This window comes from Silene latifolia, chromosome 2 (assembly GCF_048544455.1).
Source record: "Silene latifolia isolate original U9 population chromosome 2, ASM4854445v1, whole genome shotgun sequence".
Taxonomy (NCBI): domain Eukaryota; kingdom Viridiplantae; phylum Streptophyta; class Magnoliopsida; order Caryophyllales; family Caryophyllaceae; genus Silene; species Silene latifolia.
Window position 1 is genome coordinate 196,389,956 of NC_133527.1, and position 18,921 is coordinate 196,408,876.

General features: G+C 36.2%; 1 protein-coding gene, 1 long non-coding RNA gene and 2 other non-coding genes across 4 annotated transcripts; 2 read left to right on the forward strand and 2 right to left on the reverse strand.

Annotated features, from left to right (window-relative positions):
- Window positions 1–308: 308 nt before the first annotated feature.
- On the reverse strand, window positions 309–472 carry LOC141645448 (U1 spliceosomal RNA). Its single transcript, XR_012544931.1, has one exon. It is a non-coding gene; the product is annotated as a U1 spliceosomal RNA (small nuclear RNA).
- An 884-nt stretch (window positions 473–1,356) lies between these two features.
- Window positions 1,357–1,521, reverse strand: LOC141645450 (U1 spliceosomal RNA). The gene has a single exon (XR_012544933.1). It is a non-coding gene; the product is annotated as a U1 spliceosomal RNA (small nuclear RNA).
- A 1,117-nt stretch (window positions 1,522–2,638) lies between these two features.
- Window positions 2,639–7,417, forward strand: LOC141632533 (uncharacterized). Its single transcript, XR_012537790.1, has 2 exons — window positions 2,639–2,871; window positions 7,138–7,417. It is a non-coding gene; the product is annotated as an uncharacterized LOC141632533 (long non-coding RNA).
- A 5,310-nt stretch (window positions 7,418–12,727) lies between these two features.
- Window positions 12,728–18,836, forward strand: LOC141644250 (phosphoenolpyruvate carboxykinase (ATP) 1). The gene is made up of 12 exons (XM_074453722.1): window positions 12,728–12,836; window positions 13,147–13,366; window positions 14,302–14,477; window positions 14,580–14,733; window positions 14,846–14,930; window positions 15,268–15,368; window positions 15,464–15,762; window positions 15,845–16,018; window positions 17,166–17,231; window positions 17,326–17,674; window positions 18,247–18,415; window positions 18,524–18,836. The coding sequence occupies exons 2-12, from the start codon at window positions 13,149–13,151 to the stop codon at window positions 18,665–18,667; spliced, it is 1,935 nt and encodes a 644-aa protein (XP_074309823.1). The 5' UTR covers window positions 12,728–12,836; window positions 13,147–13,148; the 3' UTR covers window positions 18,668–18,836.
- Window positions 18,837–18,921: the final 85 nt, after the last annotated feature.

An 18,921-nucleotide genomic window follows, 5' to 3' on the forward strand; every position in this document is an offset into this window, starting at 1 on the left:
CCCCACCTAAACTCGGTAAAGTCAGTAAATAACATTCTACATAGCCTCCATATGAACTCGGTACATAACCCTCCATGTAAATTCAATAAATAAGACTGCATAAATAACTCCAGTACTAGCACTTTGAAGAGGTTAGAGACCATGGTTCTCAAAACTCGAGTATACACTTTGAAATGGTTAGACCTTAATTTTCGAGTCTAATTAAGAAAGAAATAGCTGATTTTAACATAACTTTTGAGTAGTGATACAACTATCAACGCCCAACACTAATAATGCAAACAATGGATTAAAATTTTGGGTTAAATTGGACAGGGGCTGCGCGAACGCAGGCCCCCAAAGCAACAAATTATGACGTACACTTTCCTAACATGAGGAGAGTGTTAAGCAGGCGCTCCTTCGTAAGTGCAATGAAGGCCACCAACCTAAGCCATAGACCTTCTTGATAGTCTATTGACCCCGCCCAGGTAAGTGCTTTTTCCTTCGTTCAATTTTTTAATTTATACTAACTTTTTCCAATTTCTATGTTTTACTGTCCGATGTGGGATGAGATAAGCCTTGTCTTGGCCTTCTATTCTTCCGATCGTAGTACGTTTTCCAATTCGGATTTCGGATGTGACTTTGAATAAACATTACGACAACAGTAATGTTTACATTGTTATTATCTTTCCTCTTATCTTAAGACATTTCGATAAACTTATATACTTTGAACTTTTTTTTCACAAGGCCGTTTAGTTTAGCTTAATAGCCTTTGAAGCTCTGACTCTTTGAACCACGATTGTTCTCTCGTCTGATGTTTAGTGTAGTGTTTCGTTGTCCTATGTAACTAGTGTATTTTTTAAAATAATGCAAACTAAGATGACGTGGAGGAATCGAACATATTAATCAAAATACGGGGTAATTAACACTCCACATGAACTCTGTAAATTGCCACTCCACGTCTATAGTCCACGACATTCCACTTAAACTCCGTAAATTTACATAGTCTCCATGTAAACTCAATAAATAGCACTTTACATTGTCTCCACGTAAAGTCGGTAGATAGCACTCCGGATAAATAATAACACTTTACAGTCTCCACAACTCGATAAATAACACTCTACATAAACACGGAAATAACTCGATAAATAACACTACATAAACTCGAATATAAACAAGTTTTCCTCGGTAAATAATAACACTTCACGGGTGAATAACCCTGCCTAAGTTGTCCTACAGGTAAATAACCACCCGGCTACAAATACAATCCGTTAACCCGTATCTCACAAGTATAGAAATGACCACCGCGCCACAAGTACCTCAACCCGTATCTCACAAATGTATAGAAATAATTGTTCCCAACACTTTCAATCGAATTGGACAGAGGCTGCGCGAACGCATGCCTCCGAAGCAACAAATTATGACGTACACTTTCCTAACATGAGGAGAGTGTTAAGCAGGCGCGCCTTCGAAATGTGCAATGAAGGCCACCAACCTAAGCCATGAACCTTCTTGATCGTCCATTGACTCCGCCCAGGTAAGTGCCTTTCACATCATTCAATTCTTTTATTTATAGTACCTTTTTGCAAGGTCTATGTTCTACTGTCCGATGTGGGACGAAAATAAGTCTTGTCTTGGCCTTCTATTCTTCCGTTCGATCATACTACGTTTTCCCATTCGGTTTTGGATGTGAATTTGAATAAACATTACGACAAACAGTAATGTCACATTGTTATTATCTTTTCTCTTATCTTAAGACATTTCAAAAAACTTACTCCCTCCGTTCCGGTCATTTGTTGTCCTTTGGTTTTGGCACAAATTTCAAGGAAAGATGAGAGGGTCAATTACTAAATGACATGTGGATGAAATTGAGTGTGAATGACCAAATTGTTCATCAAATGCAATCCTAAAATAGAAAGGACAACAATTGACTGAGACACCCCAAAATGGAAAAGGATAACAAATGACCGGGACAAAGGAAGTATATTTTTTGGACTTTTTTTTTTCACAACGCCGTTTACTTCAGCTTAGTATGGATTATCATGTGACTAAAATGATGTGTATTAAGGTCTCAAGGCTATTGAGTAGCACCATTTGAACTCAATTATGGTTTCCTGGTTAAAGCCATAAAGGTAAATATGTATTTCCTTCCATTCACCGGATTTTTTACATTTGCTTTTGGAGTGGTTTTTAGGACTTCACATGCGTGTGACATTTAAACTTGTGTTATTTTATTCATACATATAGACTTAAAAAAAATGTAAAGAATCTGTTTAACTTGCTGAAAAGGGAAGATGTAAAGAATTTGATGAATAAATAATGGGAGGGAGTATTAAACTTCAAATTTATCAATGAAGACAATAGGACACCGGGTATTGTGTGCAACGATTGCCAACATTACTTGTTTGTATGTATGCATATAAACGTTTCATGAAATCGTTTTTAGAGCTATCATCATATTACGTTGTCTTGGCTTGCAATCTATATATCTATATATTATATATTAAAGCAACAGCCGGTAACCGCTATTTCGAACAAAAAAGCTGATGTGTCGCACTCATATGAGTCATCCGTATATTATACAGTATACATGTACAACGTGAGACGTATAAGTGCTAATAATAAAACTACCCACTACGTAATAATAACCGGCCCTAAAATTATTGATGAAAGTCTTTGTCACCCCAAACACACCTTCTGCTTCATCCATCAGACCATCAACCATATTCTCCCTCCTTCTATCATCCAACATTCCAAGTTTCCAACCCATCAACACAATGTTCAAACTGCTGTCGTCACTCATCTTCGTGGTCATCCCGGCTGCAAGATCGACACCATGAGTCCAACTCTTTGCTTCCCGCTTCTTATGTCCTAATTTTCATCGTCTTCAACATGGTATTGTTCTTTCTTTTCAACATCAATTTCGGTTTTAGTAGAAACAATGTTCAAATTAAATTTTAATTACAAAATAATCTTGGGTTTTAGGAATTAATTTGGGGTGTTCAAATTTGGCTAATTGAGTTTATAATTAAATTTACATGATGTAACAAAAACTTTAATTATGGTATATTGTTATTTAATCCTCTTACAGAGTTTTCAGTCATTTTGCATATTCGTCAACAACTTTTAATGTATATGTTTATAATTGTTGTGTCGAGTAATCACAATATTCAAGGATAACGGGGCAAGTATGGTGAATCAAGTGATCTGTTCCGTTTGTGGTCGACCCTGATACTCCGTATGACCGTATATGTTTCTTCTACTGTCCATCATTATTTATAATGTGCAATCTCATTATCCATCAAGCAGTTCAATTTTTGTTGATATCCTATTATATAGTCTCTTAATCCAATCTATAGTGTAGTTTTCACCCAAGAACACTACCAGTTTAATCTTGATATTTGATTAAACTACCCGTTGTTGGAAATAATGCCTTGAAGAGAAAAAGGCAAGGAGTTGGTTTGTTGTCCCACATCGGTGGGAAACAACCAATTTCTTCTATTTATATACACTCCCTCTATTGTATGGTTAAGAGAATGGACCAAGGTGGGTTTTGTTGTGTTTGTTGGGCCTGTGGGTTTGGGTCCAACACACGCGCGCGCGCCGGCCCGGCCCATCTCGGGCTCGGGTCTGGGTTTGCGTTTGGGTAGAGCACCTGCGGTGCAGGCCAAAGGCCCCTCCTTTTCTTTTTGGTTTTGTGCGCTTCTGATTTGTTGGGCTTGTGTTGTTTTACTTAGTCTTTGTGACTGTTAGTGGGTGCGTTTTTCTCTCCCCACTTTCAGTCCCTTGACTGCTCGATTTTAGGGAGCTGTTTAGGCTCCTTAACTGCTCTTATTTTGCTATAAATAAGAGCTGAATCGTCTCTGGAAAAACACACAAACAATCAGAAACATTACCTCTCTCTCTTCCTCTCTTATAATTTCTGGGTAAAGTATTAATGTCGTTCCAGGTCTTACATTCTTGAGTGGGCGAGTTTGTAAGACGGCAGTAGTGTAAACCTTGGGGACTACCGGTCAGTGCTGATCGCCACCACGGTCGTACCGGAGAAATAGTTTTCAAAGCAGTGATCCGTCCACGACACTACCTTCTGTTCGGTATTTCTGATCTTTATTGTTACTGTTTCGGTTTTTACAACAACAATTTGAAAACTATTTTGATACGTACTCTCCTGTGACCAAAATTTCGACTATTAGGACTCTTATCGCCTTAGCTGCTATTCATAACCTTGTTATACATCAGATGGATGTTAAAACTGCCTTTTTGAATGGTGAACTAAGGGAAGAGATCTATATGTCTCAACCTGAAGGTTTTGTGATTGAGGGTCAAGAGAGTAAAGTGTGTAAACTGAACAAGTCTCTTTATGGATGAAACAAGCACCTAAACAAAGTGGTATGAGAAATTTAACAACACTTTGATAAGTAATGGCTATGTGGTTAACAATTCGGATTCATGTGTTTATTCAAAAGTAATAGAATCTGATTGTGTGCTTATATGCCTTTATGTTGATGACATGTTAATACTTGGTAATAATTTAGAGGTGATAATTAGAACCAAAGATTTTTTGTCATCACAATTTGAGATGAAGGACTTAGGAGAAGCTGATGTTATCCTAGGAGTTAAGGTCATCCGAAACCCCAATGGAATCTGTCTAAGTCAATCTCATTATGTTGAAAAAGTGTTGAGAAAGTTTAACTGCTTTGATGATATGCCTGCTAGAACACCCTATGATCCTAGTGTAGCATTGTGTAAAAACTTGGGCAAGAGTGTTTCCCAAGAAGAGTATGCTAAAATCCTAGGTAGTGTGATGTTTTTAATGAAGCGTACTCGATCGAGATATTGCTTATGCGAGTTAGTAGATCGAGTCGTTATACACATAACCCTAGCAATGAACATTGGAATGCTCTTCGTCGTTTACTAAAATACCTAAAGGGAACAGTTGGCTTATGTTTGCATTATAGTAAATTTCTTTGTGTTAGAGGGATATTGTGATGCGGCGGGTTGCGGTGTAACGATGAGATCCGTTTCTACTAGTGGTTATGTCTTTACCATGGGTGGAGGTGCTATATCGTGGAAGTCTTCTAAACAGACTTGTATTGCACGCTCTACCATGGAATCGGAGTTCATAGCTCTTGAGTTGGCGGGACAAGAGGTGAATGGTTGAAAAACCTTTTAGGCGATATACCGGTGTGGGGCGGACGGCTAACACCGGTCTCCCGCACCTTTGTGACTCGCAATTCGCTATTGGTGTTGCAAAGAATAGTGTCTGATTCGAAAAAGAGACATATTCGAATAAGGCACGCTGCGATTAGACAACTCCAAGACAATGGAGTGATTGCTTTGGACTATGTGAAGTCCGAAAACAATCTTGCTGATCCCTTTACTAAAGGGCTGGCTAGGAGACTAGTCGTTGACACGTCGAGGGGAATGGGGCTTAAGTCCTTAGGTCAAGAGTAAGACTTGACTAGGTCTAAAGCTTCTATTCCTATGGTGTTGTATGATTCATAGCCTTAATGGTGGTGCTTTTGAGACGCACTTGATGGATCATACACCAGGTTGGACTTAGGTCCTTAATGACTCATGCGAGAAGTGCTATTGAGAAGCACTTGAGTCACCTACGTAGGTGTAATGATCATTAGACTATGAGAAGTCTTTTGAACACATCTATTAGTACCGAGGTAAACGCATAGCTCTTGAAAGAGCGCGTTGCACTTTGGAACGCGGAACGATCTTAATTCTGAAGGTATGATATGTGTTGTGGGGGGTATCGACCGAAGCTCAGCTAGGAATTCAAATCGCAAGATATTCTCTCGCTGTAAGTAAGTTGTTTCCTCATTTCACTAAAGTGTCAATTCAAATCGAAAGATATTGATACCTAAGTATCCAATCCTTCCTTTACCCAGTATTCTTTTCTTCTGTTTTTTCTCTTAGCCATTAGTGGGGGATTGTTGGAAATAATGCCTTGAAGAGAAAAAGGCAAGGAGTTGGTTTGTTGTCCCACATCGGTGGGAAACAACCAATTTCTTCTATTTATATACACTCCCTCTATTGTATGGTTAAGAGAATGGACCAAGGTGGGTTTTGTTGTGTTTGTTGGGCCTGTGGGTTTGGGTCCAACACGCGCACGTGCCGGGCTCGGGTTTGGGTTTGGGTAGAGCACCTGTGGTGCGGGCCAAAGGCCTCCTTTTCTTTTTGGTTTTGTGCGCTTCTGATTTGTTGGGCTTGTGTTGTTTTACTTAGTCTTTGTGACTGTTAGTGGGTGCGTTTTTCTCTCCCCACTTTCAGTCCCTTGACTGCTCGATTTTAGGGAGCTGTTTAGGCTCTAACTGCTCTTATTTTGCTATAAATAAGAGCTGAATCGTCTCTGGAAAAACACACAAACAATCAGAAACATTACCTCTCTCTCTTCCTCTCTTATAATTTCTGGGTAAAGTATTAATGTCGTTCCAGGTCTTACATTCTTGAGTGGGCGAGTTTGTAAGACGGCAGTAGTGTAAACCTTGGGGACTACCGGTCAGTGCTGATCGCCACCACGGTCGTACCGGAGAAATAGTTTTCAAAGCAGTGGTCCGTCCACGACACTACCTTCTGTTCGGTATTTCTGATCTTTATTGTTACTGTTTCGGTTTTTACAACAACACCCGTTACCCTTTTCACTCCATTAAGTGACAGAACACAAACTGTTGATTAGCCTCTTTGATTCTCCAATTTCCCTGCGGTACTTAGCAAACTTGAAGTGTCCATAGAAGGGGCAGTTTGGGGGCTCAGATATGAAAAACCATAGAAGAATACATACCGTATTTGAGCAGCATTTAATCGGCTTTGTTACTCAGTGAAACCCACACTCAATGCCTGACCCTCTTCATTCGCTTTAAAATATTAGGTGAGTCCATGTTTTTAATATACATTATTGGCAACTTGAGGGTTTGATCATTTGTGGATGATTTATTTGATGATTAGTGTTTCCTTTTTTTTTTTTGTTTCCTAATTTAGAATTGATCAATTATTTTTATTTTAATTGCTGTAGATATTCATTAAGATTAATGAGATTAGGTTTTAATGGTATTTGAGAAAGTGATATAAGGATTACGTAGTAAAATTTGGGGATTTGCTTTTGTTGGTATGTTGTTATAATGGAGTCTAATTTGTTGCTTGACTGTGCAGAATTGTTACAAGATAAAAGCAAGAACACAGTAGTCAGTAAAGGGATGAGTCGACTACCATCTAACATGGGTTATACTTTTATGAACATTGAAATATGTTGGATCAAGTAACTCTCTTCTTTACCCCTTTCCAGCCATATGTCGATATGCACAAATATTTTATAAATTTCCAATTTGATTTATAGGAAATATAGCCTATTTTAGTTTCGCTCATCATATTTGCAGATATTACTTAAGTTCAATAATTTTATCGTCACTAAATCTAATATGACTTTTGTTCTCGCATAGGTCTAAACATGTTCTTCTCTCTTGAATGAAATGTTTTTACAAGGTGAGATATTGACTTTTAAGAATTCTTGATCTTTAGACAACTAATAAGCTTGATCTATTTTCTCTATAATTGATGAGAATTTAGACTCTCATGTTGGTAGATATGCCATACTGAGTTTGAGTGACTAGGAATGTTGTTAATATGTTACTCTCACTCTACATTAAGGTTAAGTTTTTAATAAATCCTCAGATTCATGATTTTTATTTAAGACTAATATTGTCTCTCATTTAATTATTTTCTTATGATAACTTGGATGAAGATATTACACCAGTGAGGATCCCCTGCCCCAATTTTGTTTAGATGCTTCGAATACACGCATATAAAAATTGATGTGAACATCCAATTTATTTAGCTTATAGTCTTATACAAGCTCATTGCATTCAACTGTTCATTCCCTGTCAACATAAAAATAAATTGTTCTTATTTAGTTGTTGGATAGTGACATTTTATAGTAAAATTGGCACGGAGTACCCTTGGTTAACGGCTTAAGGTTCTGCCATTTGTTCTCTTTGATTGACTGCACACTATCAACATGACTCTTTGTCCATGTTCAATTTCAATGGATGCAATGATCTCTTATAAAAATCAAACTTTTCTTTATGAAGGCTTTGCACTGTTGCTTAGATTTTTCAGATGTATACCATTCCGACTATCACAAGATAGCTTTCTTATTTGATTGCGGCACGGTCACCGATTCATCAGCGAAAGTAGAATTTCAATTTAGTATGAAAAGTAATGATAATTCCATTTCCTTAAGTTTCATTTTGTGACATATGCATACCAGCTCCACCCATCTCCAAAACAACATTCGTAGCTAATATTCGTCGTAGATGTCAATTGCGACGAAATATTTCCTTGCAGAACATAGATCCAGTTCGACTCAATGGTCATATAGGAGTCACATTAGGTGTTGTTGACTTTATGTTACTATTAAGACATCACTGACTTCATGTTACTATTTTTACTTTTTTAGGGTTATCTGTAAGAAAGGGTTTGAAAATTCTAAATTAGAACAATAGAAATAAATAAACGTAATTTAGTTACAAGTGTAGTTTCAAAGACATTTTCAACATTTGTAATGTTATTGATTATTGGCGAGACATTATAAATAGTTTAAACGACAATCATATACAGTCGACCGTGGTTTTGTATTAATTATAAACTCTTTGATACTTTTCAACATCATTTATTAGAAGTGGATTTAAAAAACAATAAACTATACATTTAAACATTTACAGAAAGATATATTAACCATCTTTACAAAATATTACTCCCTCTCATCCACTCTTTTCTCCCCCTTTGAAGTGGGCGCGGGGATTAAGGGTGGAGAGTATAATATTGATAAAGATATGAGTGAGTTTGTTAATTGGAGTGAGGTATGAATAATTAGGATTAAATATTAATAAAAGAGATGGGTGAGTTTGGTTATTGGAGGGATGTAGGAATAATTAGAATTAAATATTAATAAAGGATATGGTGGGATTTGATGAGTGGAGAGAGGTTGAAGTATAATATTAATAAAAACTTTCTCAAAAAAGGAAAGGGGAAGAGAACCTGAATAATCCGTTTTAGGAAATAAGGAAGAAAAGAGTGAATGAGAAGGAGTATATAATTTGTGATAGTTGTCATATTATTTATATTATTTATATTCAAATGTTGATTATACCCGTGCATTTTGCACGGGTTACACACTAGTAACATAGATACACTTATTAAGTAAACCATCATTTGGGACAACCATCAACTACATGTGTAGGGAAGACAACGCAATAGTGTAATATTAGTGTCTTCTAGACTTCTACTTTAACCCTCAATAACGTTTTTAGTGTCGTCCTCAATGAAAATTTGTGTTTCTATTTCTTACTTCCTCCATTCAACTTCACTCTACCATAGTACAATTTGCACAAATGTTAAGAAAATAATAAAGTAGTAATAAAAGTACAATGAGAAATGGGATGGATGATTAATTTGTCCATAAAGTGGGTAATTATGTGGGCCAACTAGTGACATTTTGTGTAAATAATTGTTTGGCATGAGGATAAAAGGGTCATTTTACTTGCTTTTTATGGAAAGTAATAGAGTGAAATTGAATGGATGAAAAAGGAAATATGGTAGAGTGGAGTTGAATGGAGGAAGTATAAAACTAATAGGAATACTTGCGTTATTCTTTACATTAACCTATTCACTTGAATACTTCTACTGGACTTCTTGGCCCAATAGCCACTGGGCCAGTTATGTTATCTCATCTGCTTTTTTGGGCCTGATTCACTAGTTGGAGAGGGAATCTTCTCCATTTCATACTTTATTCGTTTCCTTCCCTTTTCTCTAATAGAACAATATTTTCTTATTATCTACTTTCAAACTTTTCATTCAATTGACCGTTAGATCGTTTTGAGACGGAATCTAGACCATTAATAATAAATGGAAGGAAATGGAGAGAGGAATAAATGGAGAGAAACTTAATTACACTAGTTGCCGATGTAATCAGTTTTGTATAATCCAAATTTGTTGATCTTTTTTTGGTTAATGCCTACCTGAAATGGCGGGCTGAGACCGGTAGTTGCATTCGATAACAATTATAGTCATAAACCCGTTAAATAAATGGCAAACCTCACCTGACAACTTAGTGCTTGCTTAAGCGATTGAACTCAAGCCTCGACCATTTGTACATGCCTTGATGGCGATCATGTACAAGGTGATGAACATGTTGGTGTGGGTAACGTTGTCTAGGTGGTAATATAAAAATGTTATTTATACTCGTACTATTATCAGGGGCGGGCGCAGGAATTCATCGAAGGGGGGCACAAATTTTTTTCCGATACATTATTTTTTATTTTAAGCCACATTTTTTTTCCTCCCCAAAAATAGAAAAATAACTAATTTTAATAATTTTTTAGTTTAAAAAATTGTATTTAATTTTGAACTTTCTTCTAAAATATTTAAATTTGAAATAAATGTACTTTGTAATTAATAATGAATAATATCTCCTATAAAAAGATATATTATATTCTAATATTTAAAAGAAAACTAAACACAAGTGGTTCAATGGTTGAGAAGATGATATGTAACTTCAAGGTTAAGGGTTCAAACCCTGGGAGGAGCATTTTTTACATATGAAGAGGAGAGCTTACTAATGAGAATGGGCCTTGTGATTACACAGTTTAACAAAAAATGGGACCTCCCAAACAGTCCACTAAAGAGCTTACCAACTGAACCACGTAAACCTATTGCTTATTTTTGTTAGTTATAAAAAATTTATCCCGAAAAGTTCATGGTGGGCACGTGCCCACCCGGGCCCCCCTAAATCCGCCCATGACTATTATGTATTGGAACATTTTTCATGAAATAAGCGGTAGCTACCGAAATTAAAGGCGTAAAACCAAATTAAGAAAACACTAAAAACAAAGCTGTAATTTGTATTAGTTATAAAAAATTTATCTCGAAAAGTTCATGGTGGGCACGTGCCCACCCAGGCCCCCCCTAAATCCGCCCATGACTATTATGTATTGGAGCATTTTTCATGAAATAAGCGGTAGCTACCGAAATTAAAGGCGTAAAACCAAATTAAGAAAACACTAAAAACAAAGATGTAATTTGTATAGTAGTATGATTGACGGCGAAATTGTTAATTCCAGGAAGTCACTATCTTAAGAAACAATCAATCCATCTTATCCTATACAAACAAATACTAATTTTAATCATGGAGTACGACAAATTGCATTCTGTATCGACACCATAATATTTTCATATTATTATTATTATGTTAATATTTAATAAGAAAATAAACGTGTTGTTGTAGAAGCGGTAAACCTGTGCATATGATATTAGTAGGCCGCCAAGTCTAAGTCATAGCAGCTCTTAGTTGTGATCTTGTCATGGTTGATTCATATGCTCTTGATTTTCTTATTATTATGCATACGTGATGCGGTGCTGGTTGTATTTTCATATTTTCAAATGTCAACGTGCAAGTACAACTGTACTCCAAATGGACCCGGTTGACTTTATGTTTATTTACTATTTTAATTATATAGTTTTACTCCGTTAATTCTGATCAATAATTATCGGCTATTGTTTTTTCACAGAGAGTGAGCGAAAAAAAAAACGGGTGATTTATTGGTATAGTAATAATAACGGCTCACAAAGATCAATAGAAAATATCTCACCGAAATGGAGGACGTATTTAAATCGCACCATATGAAAACATAGAAAAATAGAGATACAAATCACGCCATTTAAGCGTAAAACAATTTAGGAAGTACTCCGTATCTGATTTCTATGGTTCTACCAATACTTTTCAAATAATATTTTCAAATTAAATACATGAGATTTTTGTACGTGTTTATACATGATTTTAAAACTCATTGTGTGTATGGAAGGACAACTTGATTTACGTGTGCATATATGAATTACATCGAATCAATGTACATTATACATAAGGTAAATAGAGTATGGTAATCTCACATGAACCCGACACCAAAAATAACGAGGTTGGGTTAAGACTTGATGAAACATTTCTATAAGTGGGTTGATCCGAACATGACACGGGATTATTTGATTGTGTTCGGTTTGGGTTGAACTATACAAACACAAAATTGGGTTGAGGCTAGATGACACGTTTATGTATTTGGGTCAACAAACACAAACGAGATTTAACTGACTTTGGTTTGGGTTGAAGAGTTTGTAACCTGTTTATATAAATTACTCCATCTGTCCCGGTCATTTGTTGTCCTTTGGTTTTGGCACAAAGACCAAGGAAATGAGAGATGATCAATTACTAAATGACAAGTGAAATAAATTGAGAGTGAATGATCAATTACTCATAAATTCACTCTTAAAATAGAAAGGACAACAACACCCAAAAAAAAAAAGACAACAAATGACCAGAAATGACCAGAATAAAGGGAGTATATAACATGAACATGAAACCGACAAAACTCAATATGTTTATTATAAGGTCTAGTTACATGGTCATGACTCAGATTAAGAAGTGGTTGAATTTGCAAAAACGCGTTAATTTTTAACAAATTAGTACTAATAAAACAACACTAGCTAATAAATCCTACAAAAATGGTAAATATCTCCCAAAAAAAGGAAAAAATGAAAAAAAATCGACAACGTTTTTCTATCTGACTTAATTAGGAGGATGATTCACATTATAAGAACACAGCTGGAATTGATATCTTGGATAAGGACTCAACCGTGGGAATGATCAAGCTGTTTAACCCTATTTATTACGTTACATTTACATAACAACGGGTCCCACCTACCCAAATACTCGGTAATAAATCACTATAAAATCCTCTTTCATTTTGGCTTCTTCAACACTTCATTTTTTCATACATTCATCATCTTCCTAAGTAATTTACCTGGTATGTATGCATGTCTTTACAACTCCACATTTCTTTCAATTCCCGTATTCTTTCCGTCTCAATTCCTTATTTGTTTACTTTTATACGGAGTATTCATCAAAGTTAAACAAATAACTGAGATATAAGGATTATCCTTTTATTGCATTTTTCTATATATGATAGACTTGGTTTCGTTACGTGTCAATTCCAATGGCATAGCTAGACGATAAAATTGATAATTGATTTTTTCAAAATGAATACATTGAAAGAGTATTAATTGTCAAAATATTTTCATATAATTTACGTCATTGTATATTTGCGTTATAAATAGAGATGGCAGAAAACGGAAACGGAAACGGAAACGGAAACGGAGTATGCCATGATGACAGTGCACGACCTGTGAAAGCGAAAACCATAGACGAGTTACACTCCCTTCAGAGGAAGAAATCGGCGCCTACGACACCAAGCAAAAGTCCTAAACCAGGTGTTATTACCCCTTTTGCCACCATGTCCGAAGAGGAACGTCAGAGACTACAACTTCAATCCATTAGGTACTCTTATCGATCTAATATATACTCCCTTCCTTTTTTCTTTTATTATTAATTCTTCATCCGTTTCGTTTAATATGTTGTTTTAGATACTCATAAAAGTAAAGTACCATTTGTAAGCATTTTGTTTTGAAGAAAATGCAATGCAATGTTGACTTGTTGATGTGTGTTAATTTGATGTTACGCTACTTAAAAGAGGGACAATGAGGCATAAGAAACGTTCTTACGTTGAATTTATGGATGGAAATTTAATCCTCTTTTTACATTTGTAAATTACACGTCAATAACGTGGAACACTTCAAAATAATTAAGGTCTCTATGGATGATGTCCAGATGGCTAAAACTTGGAGTGAAATTAGTAAAGATTTTAGGTTCAACTCTTTTTAAGAGTAAAGTATTTATGGCCAGAGATTGTGTCTTCTAGACTTTGAATAATATAAAACAAGTAATTTTAGGCTCTATTTGGTAAAACTAACTGAAAAAGTAGCTGAAACCTAAAAAGGTAAACTGATAAGGTAGTTGAAAATTAGGAACTGATAAGATAACTGATTATATAAAAAAAATGTTTGGCAAATTAATTGAAAAGGTGACTAATTTTGATGAAATGACGTAAAAGGATATGTTAATTATTTAATAGTATAGATTTAAATGGTAAAAACGGAAAATCAAACCAAATCAGGTATCTGAAATCTCAAATGCTACTCTAGGTAACATTTCATTTCAGGTAGCTTATTTGACTAAATAAGATCAAATAAGCTACTTGCCAAACGTTTACAAAAAAAAAAAAAAAAAAAGTACTTGAAATTTTGGTCAAATAAGTTACTTTGACCATCAGGTACCTGAAATAACTTGACAAACGGAGCCTTATTTTATGTTACTTGAATAATATAGTAATCGTACTAAATTTGTATTGTTTTGTTTATTAAAAAAAAAAACAGCGCTTCATTGGCGTCGCTGACAAGAGAAACAGGGCCAAAGGTGGTGAGAGGAGACCCAGCAAGGAAATCAGACGGTCCGAAGCACGTCCACCACCACCACCCAGTTGTGCCAACAATTAGCGTTAGTGACAGCGCCTTGAAATTCACTCATGTCCTCTACAATCTATCCCCTGCCGGTACATAATTACTCTTTTCACTCTCATTTTCATAACATATTAATGTCGTGACTACGTCCATCCCAAATTTATTGTCGACTTTTATTTTATTTGGTACCGCAGAGCTATATGAGCAGGCAATCAAGTACGAGAAAGGGTCGTTCATCACATCAACTGGTGCACTGGCAACCCTTTCTGGAGCTAAGACCGGGAGATCTCCTAGAGACAAGCGTGTTGTCCTTGACGAGACCACTGAAAAAGAGCTTTGGTGGGGAAAGTAAGTCACACATATATCATGCGGCCACCGTTTAGTAATAATATTGGCATTTTGCATATATATGCTCTTTAATTTCAATGCTAATTCTGTTACTAACAAAAAAATGTTACAGGGGATCACCCAACATTGAGATGGACGAGCAGACGTTCATGGTTAACAGAGAACGGGCTGTTGATTATTTAAATTCCCTCGAAAAGGTTTTAATCCATCTCTAGCACACAAATAAGCTTATACATCTGGTTGTATATAGAGCATTGTACAACCAAGGGATAAGAATCCGAGCTTATATGAATTTTTTTCCGAGCTAATTCAAAGTTTATATTTTTAATGTGTAAATGGATGATTTCAGATACTTTTTAATAAAACTCATATTCTTTAACATAAAACTCGGATAATTTATTACAAAGCTCGAATTCTATACCGTACAACTGGTTGTATAATCCATGAATTTATCTCTAGCATGCACGCACATGTTATCAGGTCGGCATACTTGAGTTGTATGTACATAAGTCATTTTTTAAAATAAAATTGCAGGTATTTGTGAATGACCAGTTTTTGAACTGGGATCCAGAGAACCGCATTAAAGTCAGGATTGTATCTGCTAGAGCTTATCATTCTTTGTTCATGCACAACATGTAAGTATAATAGTATATACACTAAGAAATTAAGCTGATTTTACAACGCTGGTCAATTCCCGTGTAATCAATCAATAACTTGATGGGTGACACAGGTGTATTCGACCTACACCCGAAGAAATGGAAAATTTTGGGACACCAGATTTCACTATTTACAATGCTGGTCAATTCCCGTGTAATCGTTACACTCACTACATGACATCGTCGACTAGCATAGACATTAATCTGGCTAGGCGAGAAATGGTCATCCTTGGGACTCAGTATGCCGGGGAAATGAAGAAAGGGCTTTTCGGTGTCATGCACTATCTCATGCCTAAGCGTCAAATTCTTTCTCTTCATTCGGGCTGTAATATGGGCAAAAACGGCGATGTAGCCCTCTTCTTTGGCTTGTCAGGTATATATATATATATATAAACTACATAAGCGATCATGTCTGTTTTTATACGAATTTTGAGACTAACTAATTAATTCTCTAGGTACTGGGAAAACTACTCTGTCTACGGATCACAATCGGTTATTGATTGGTGATGACGAGCATTGTTGGAGCGACAATGGTGTGTCAAATATTGAAGGTGGATGCTACGCCAAGTGTATTGATCTTTCCGGGGAAAAAGAACCTGATATCTGGAATGCCATCAAATTCGGAACTGGTAAAATTTCAAAATCCCCCTTATACTAAAAAAAAAAAAGGGTTTTTCTCATGTGTACCCCTATATTTCTACCTTTTCTCACTTGTACCCCTACTTTTCTATTAACCCCACTTATGCCCTGTAGTTTTCAACCAGTCCCAAACGTGACCTTACTGCGTTCTTCGGTCATTTATTCAAGTTATGTTAGCTGCTTTCTTCCATTATAACACCACCACCTCACTTTAATTCATCTTCTTCCTTCAACCTCTAATTTTAAGACTAACATTTAAATCACTTGGCTCAATTAAAATCATCCCACTTCCTCGCTGATTCCTACCCATCACTAAAAGTTACCCCTAATTTCTTCACCTTGCACCCATGCCATTAGACCACCACTACCGAGCACCGATCTCCTCACTGTCACCCTTTTGGCATCATCATCTACCTTCAAACACCATAACGTAGCTCCACCAAATTTTCCCAATGTTATCCGCCAACCTCGATTCATCATTGTTGACAACCCATCAAATAGGATTGAGCACTGTATTCGGATGTCATGTCACTCCTGGCTACAAATAGTATTGCAAATCAACAAGCTGTTTGTTAAGTGAGATCGATCGTAGCGAGGTATTGTAGAAAATAGATCTTCTTGTAATTATGGTGGTGTATGAAATGGATGGAGGCAGGAGTGTTATAGTTTGTAGATGGTGGTTGTGGGCAGTACATGAGTTACGCTAGGATGGCTTGGATTTGTGGGAGGTGAGCAGGGTGTAGTGGGCACTATGGGCAGTATTTAACGGACCTAACTGACGGAAAAATTAGTAAGGTTATGTATGAGAATAAGTGAGAAAGTGAAGGGTACAAGTGGGGATAATAAAAATGGAGGGGTACAAGTGAGAAAACCTAAAAATATAGGGGTACACATGAGAAAAACCCAAAAAAAAAAGATCTCCCAAATTTTCCGCCTAAATGAATTTTGGCTATAATTGGGCTTTCATTATATCATATCTGTAATTGGGCTTTTATTATATCATATATGTAATTGAACTTTCATTATATTATTTTTACAACTGTAATATACAAAACTTTTCCTTTTCCGGTGATTAATACAAAACATTAATAATAATAAATTTTACAATTAACCTAGTTTGTTTTTTTAATGGATCAGTTGTTGAGAACGTTGTGTTCGACGAGCACACTCGAGAGGTGGACTACACAGACAAATCTGTTACAGGTGATAATAAGAAGACTTTCTAAGTTTCTTACATATAAAACTCTAATAAGAATAATAAGTTGTACTGATTTGTTTACATTGTAATACCGGGCAGAGAATACAAGGGCGGCCTATCCGATTGAGTACATCCCGAATGCAAAAATCCCATGTGTTGGACCACACCCTAAGAATGTCATACTTTTGGCTTGCGATGCTTTTGGTGTCCTCCCACCTGTCAGCAAGCTCAACTTAGCTCAGACTATGTACCATTTCATCAGCGGCTATACAGCTCTCGTGGCTGGCACAGAAGAAGGCGTCAAAGAGCCACAGGCGACATTCTCCGCCTGCTTCGGTGCTGCATTTATTATGATGCATCCTACTAAGTATGCTGCAATGCTTGCTGATAAGATGCAGAAGTATGGTACTACTGCTTGGCTTGTTAACACTGGCTGGTCCGGTGGCAGGTAAACTCTAATCTTATATAATGTCTGTCTATGACTTTTATTTATATTTAGGGATATTCTCCCGTGTACCCCTCTTTTCTTGCAAAAAAAAAACTTTTGATTGTCGATAACTCTGGGCTACTAGTTCAGGATACGATAAACTTTTTTTTTTTAAATTGATCGTCTTGAAGAGGTTTTTAGTTTGAAAAGACGTCTCAACTAGTAATCGGAAATTATGGTTGGTCAAAATTTATTCGTTAAAAAACTTTGACCAACCATATGTACAGGCTACGGGTTCAAAAAGCGGTGATTATTTTTTTTTCAAATCCAAGGCCTTGACGAGATAATTGGTTTGAAAAAAAGAATTACCGTTTTCTGAACTCGTAAGTCGTAACATAGCATTATTGTCAGTCAAAGTTTTTTTGTGAAAAACGAGCGGTACAGCTTAGAAAACGAAAAAGTTCAGGCGTACACGAGAGAATATCCCTTATATTTAAAATAAAAAGCCACTACCGATTCTCGCCTACATTGCATACTCCAAATCTAGTCGGGGCAATTTAATTAGTTTGTTTTTTCATTGGCGGTTTTTGTAGGTATGGTGTGGGCAGCCGTATCAAGCTGCAGTATACTCGGAAGATCATTGATGCTATACACTCCGGCTCCCTGCTAAGTGCTAACTACAAGAAAACTGAAATTTTTGGGCTAGAGATCCCAACTGAGATAGAAGGTGTCCCTTCTGAAATCCTTGATCCAGTGAATGCTGTAAGTAGTCTACTATTATTTCATTTTCATTTTTATTTCTTCCGAAGATAAATGAGTTAACAACTATTCCTTTCAAAAATCCCTAACACCCTTTTTTCCGGGGGACAGTGGCCTGATAAGGACGCTTATAAGGAGACATTACTGAAGCTCGGGGGATTATTCAGGAAGAATTTTGAGGTGTTTGCGGATTATAAGATCGGAACAGATAACAAGTTGACTGAAGAGATCCTTGCAGCTGGTCCTGTCTTCTGAGTTTTTGCATTCCAGTCTCCCTTTATCTCCTTTGTCATAGTTTACAGGAATGCGCGTATTAATAATAAAATGTAATGGGCAAAATACGCTTAGCTTATGTATTTCATGTGATTGATGATCAGAAATACAACTTGAACTTAGTAATCATATATTTAATTGATTATAATCATACACAGTGTTTTTGTTATGCATTTTGTTTCATTTGTATTCTATCAATCTTATCTATTTGTATTTTAACCAATTTGAGATATCCT

Coding starts and splice junctions, on each gene's coding strand:
- LOC141644250 (XM_074453722.1), top strand. CDS start 13,149: ATGGCAGAAAACGGAAACGGAAACGGAAACGGAAACGGAGTATGCCAT. Junction 15,369..15,463: donor TCTTTGTTCATGCACAACAT/GTAAGTATAATA, acceptor TGGGTGACACAG/GTGTATTCGACCTACACCCG. Junction 15,763..15,844: donor CCTCTTCTTTGGCTTGTCAG/GTATATATATAT, acceptor TTAATTCTCTAG/GTACTGGGAAAACTACTCTG.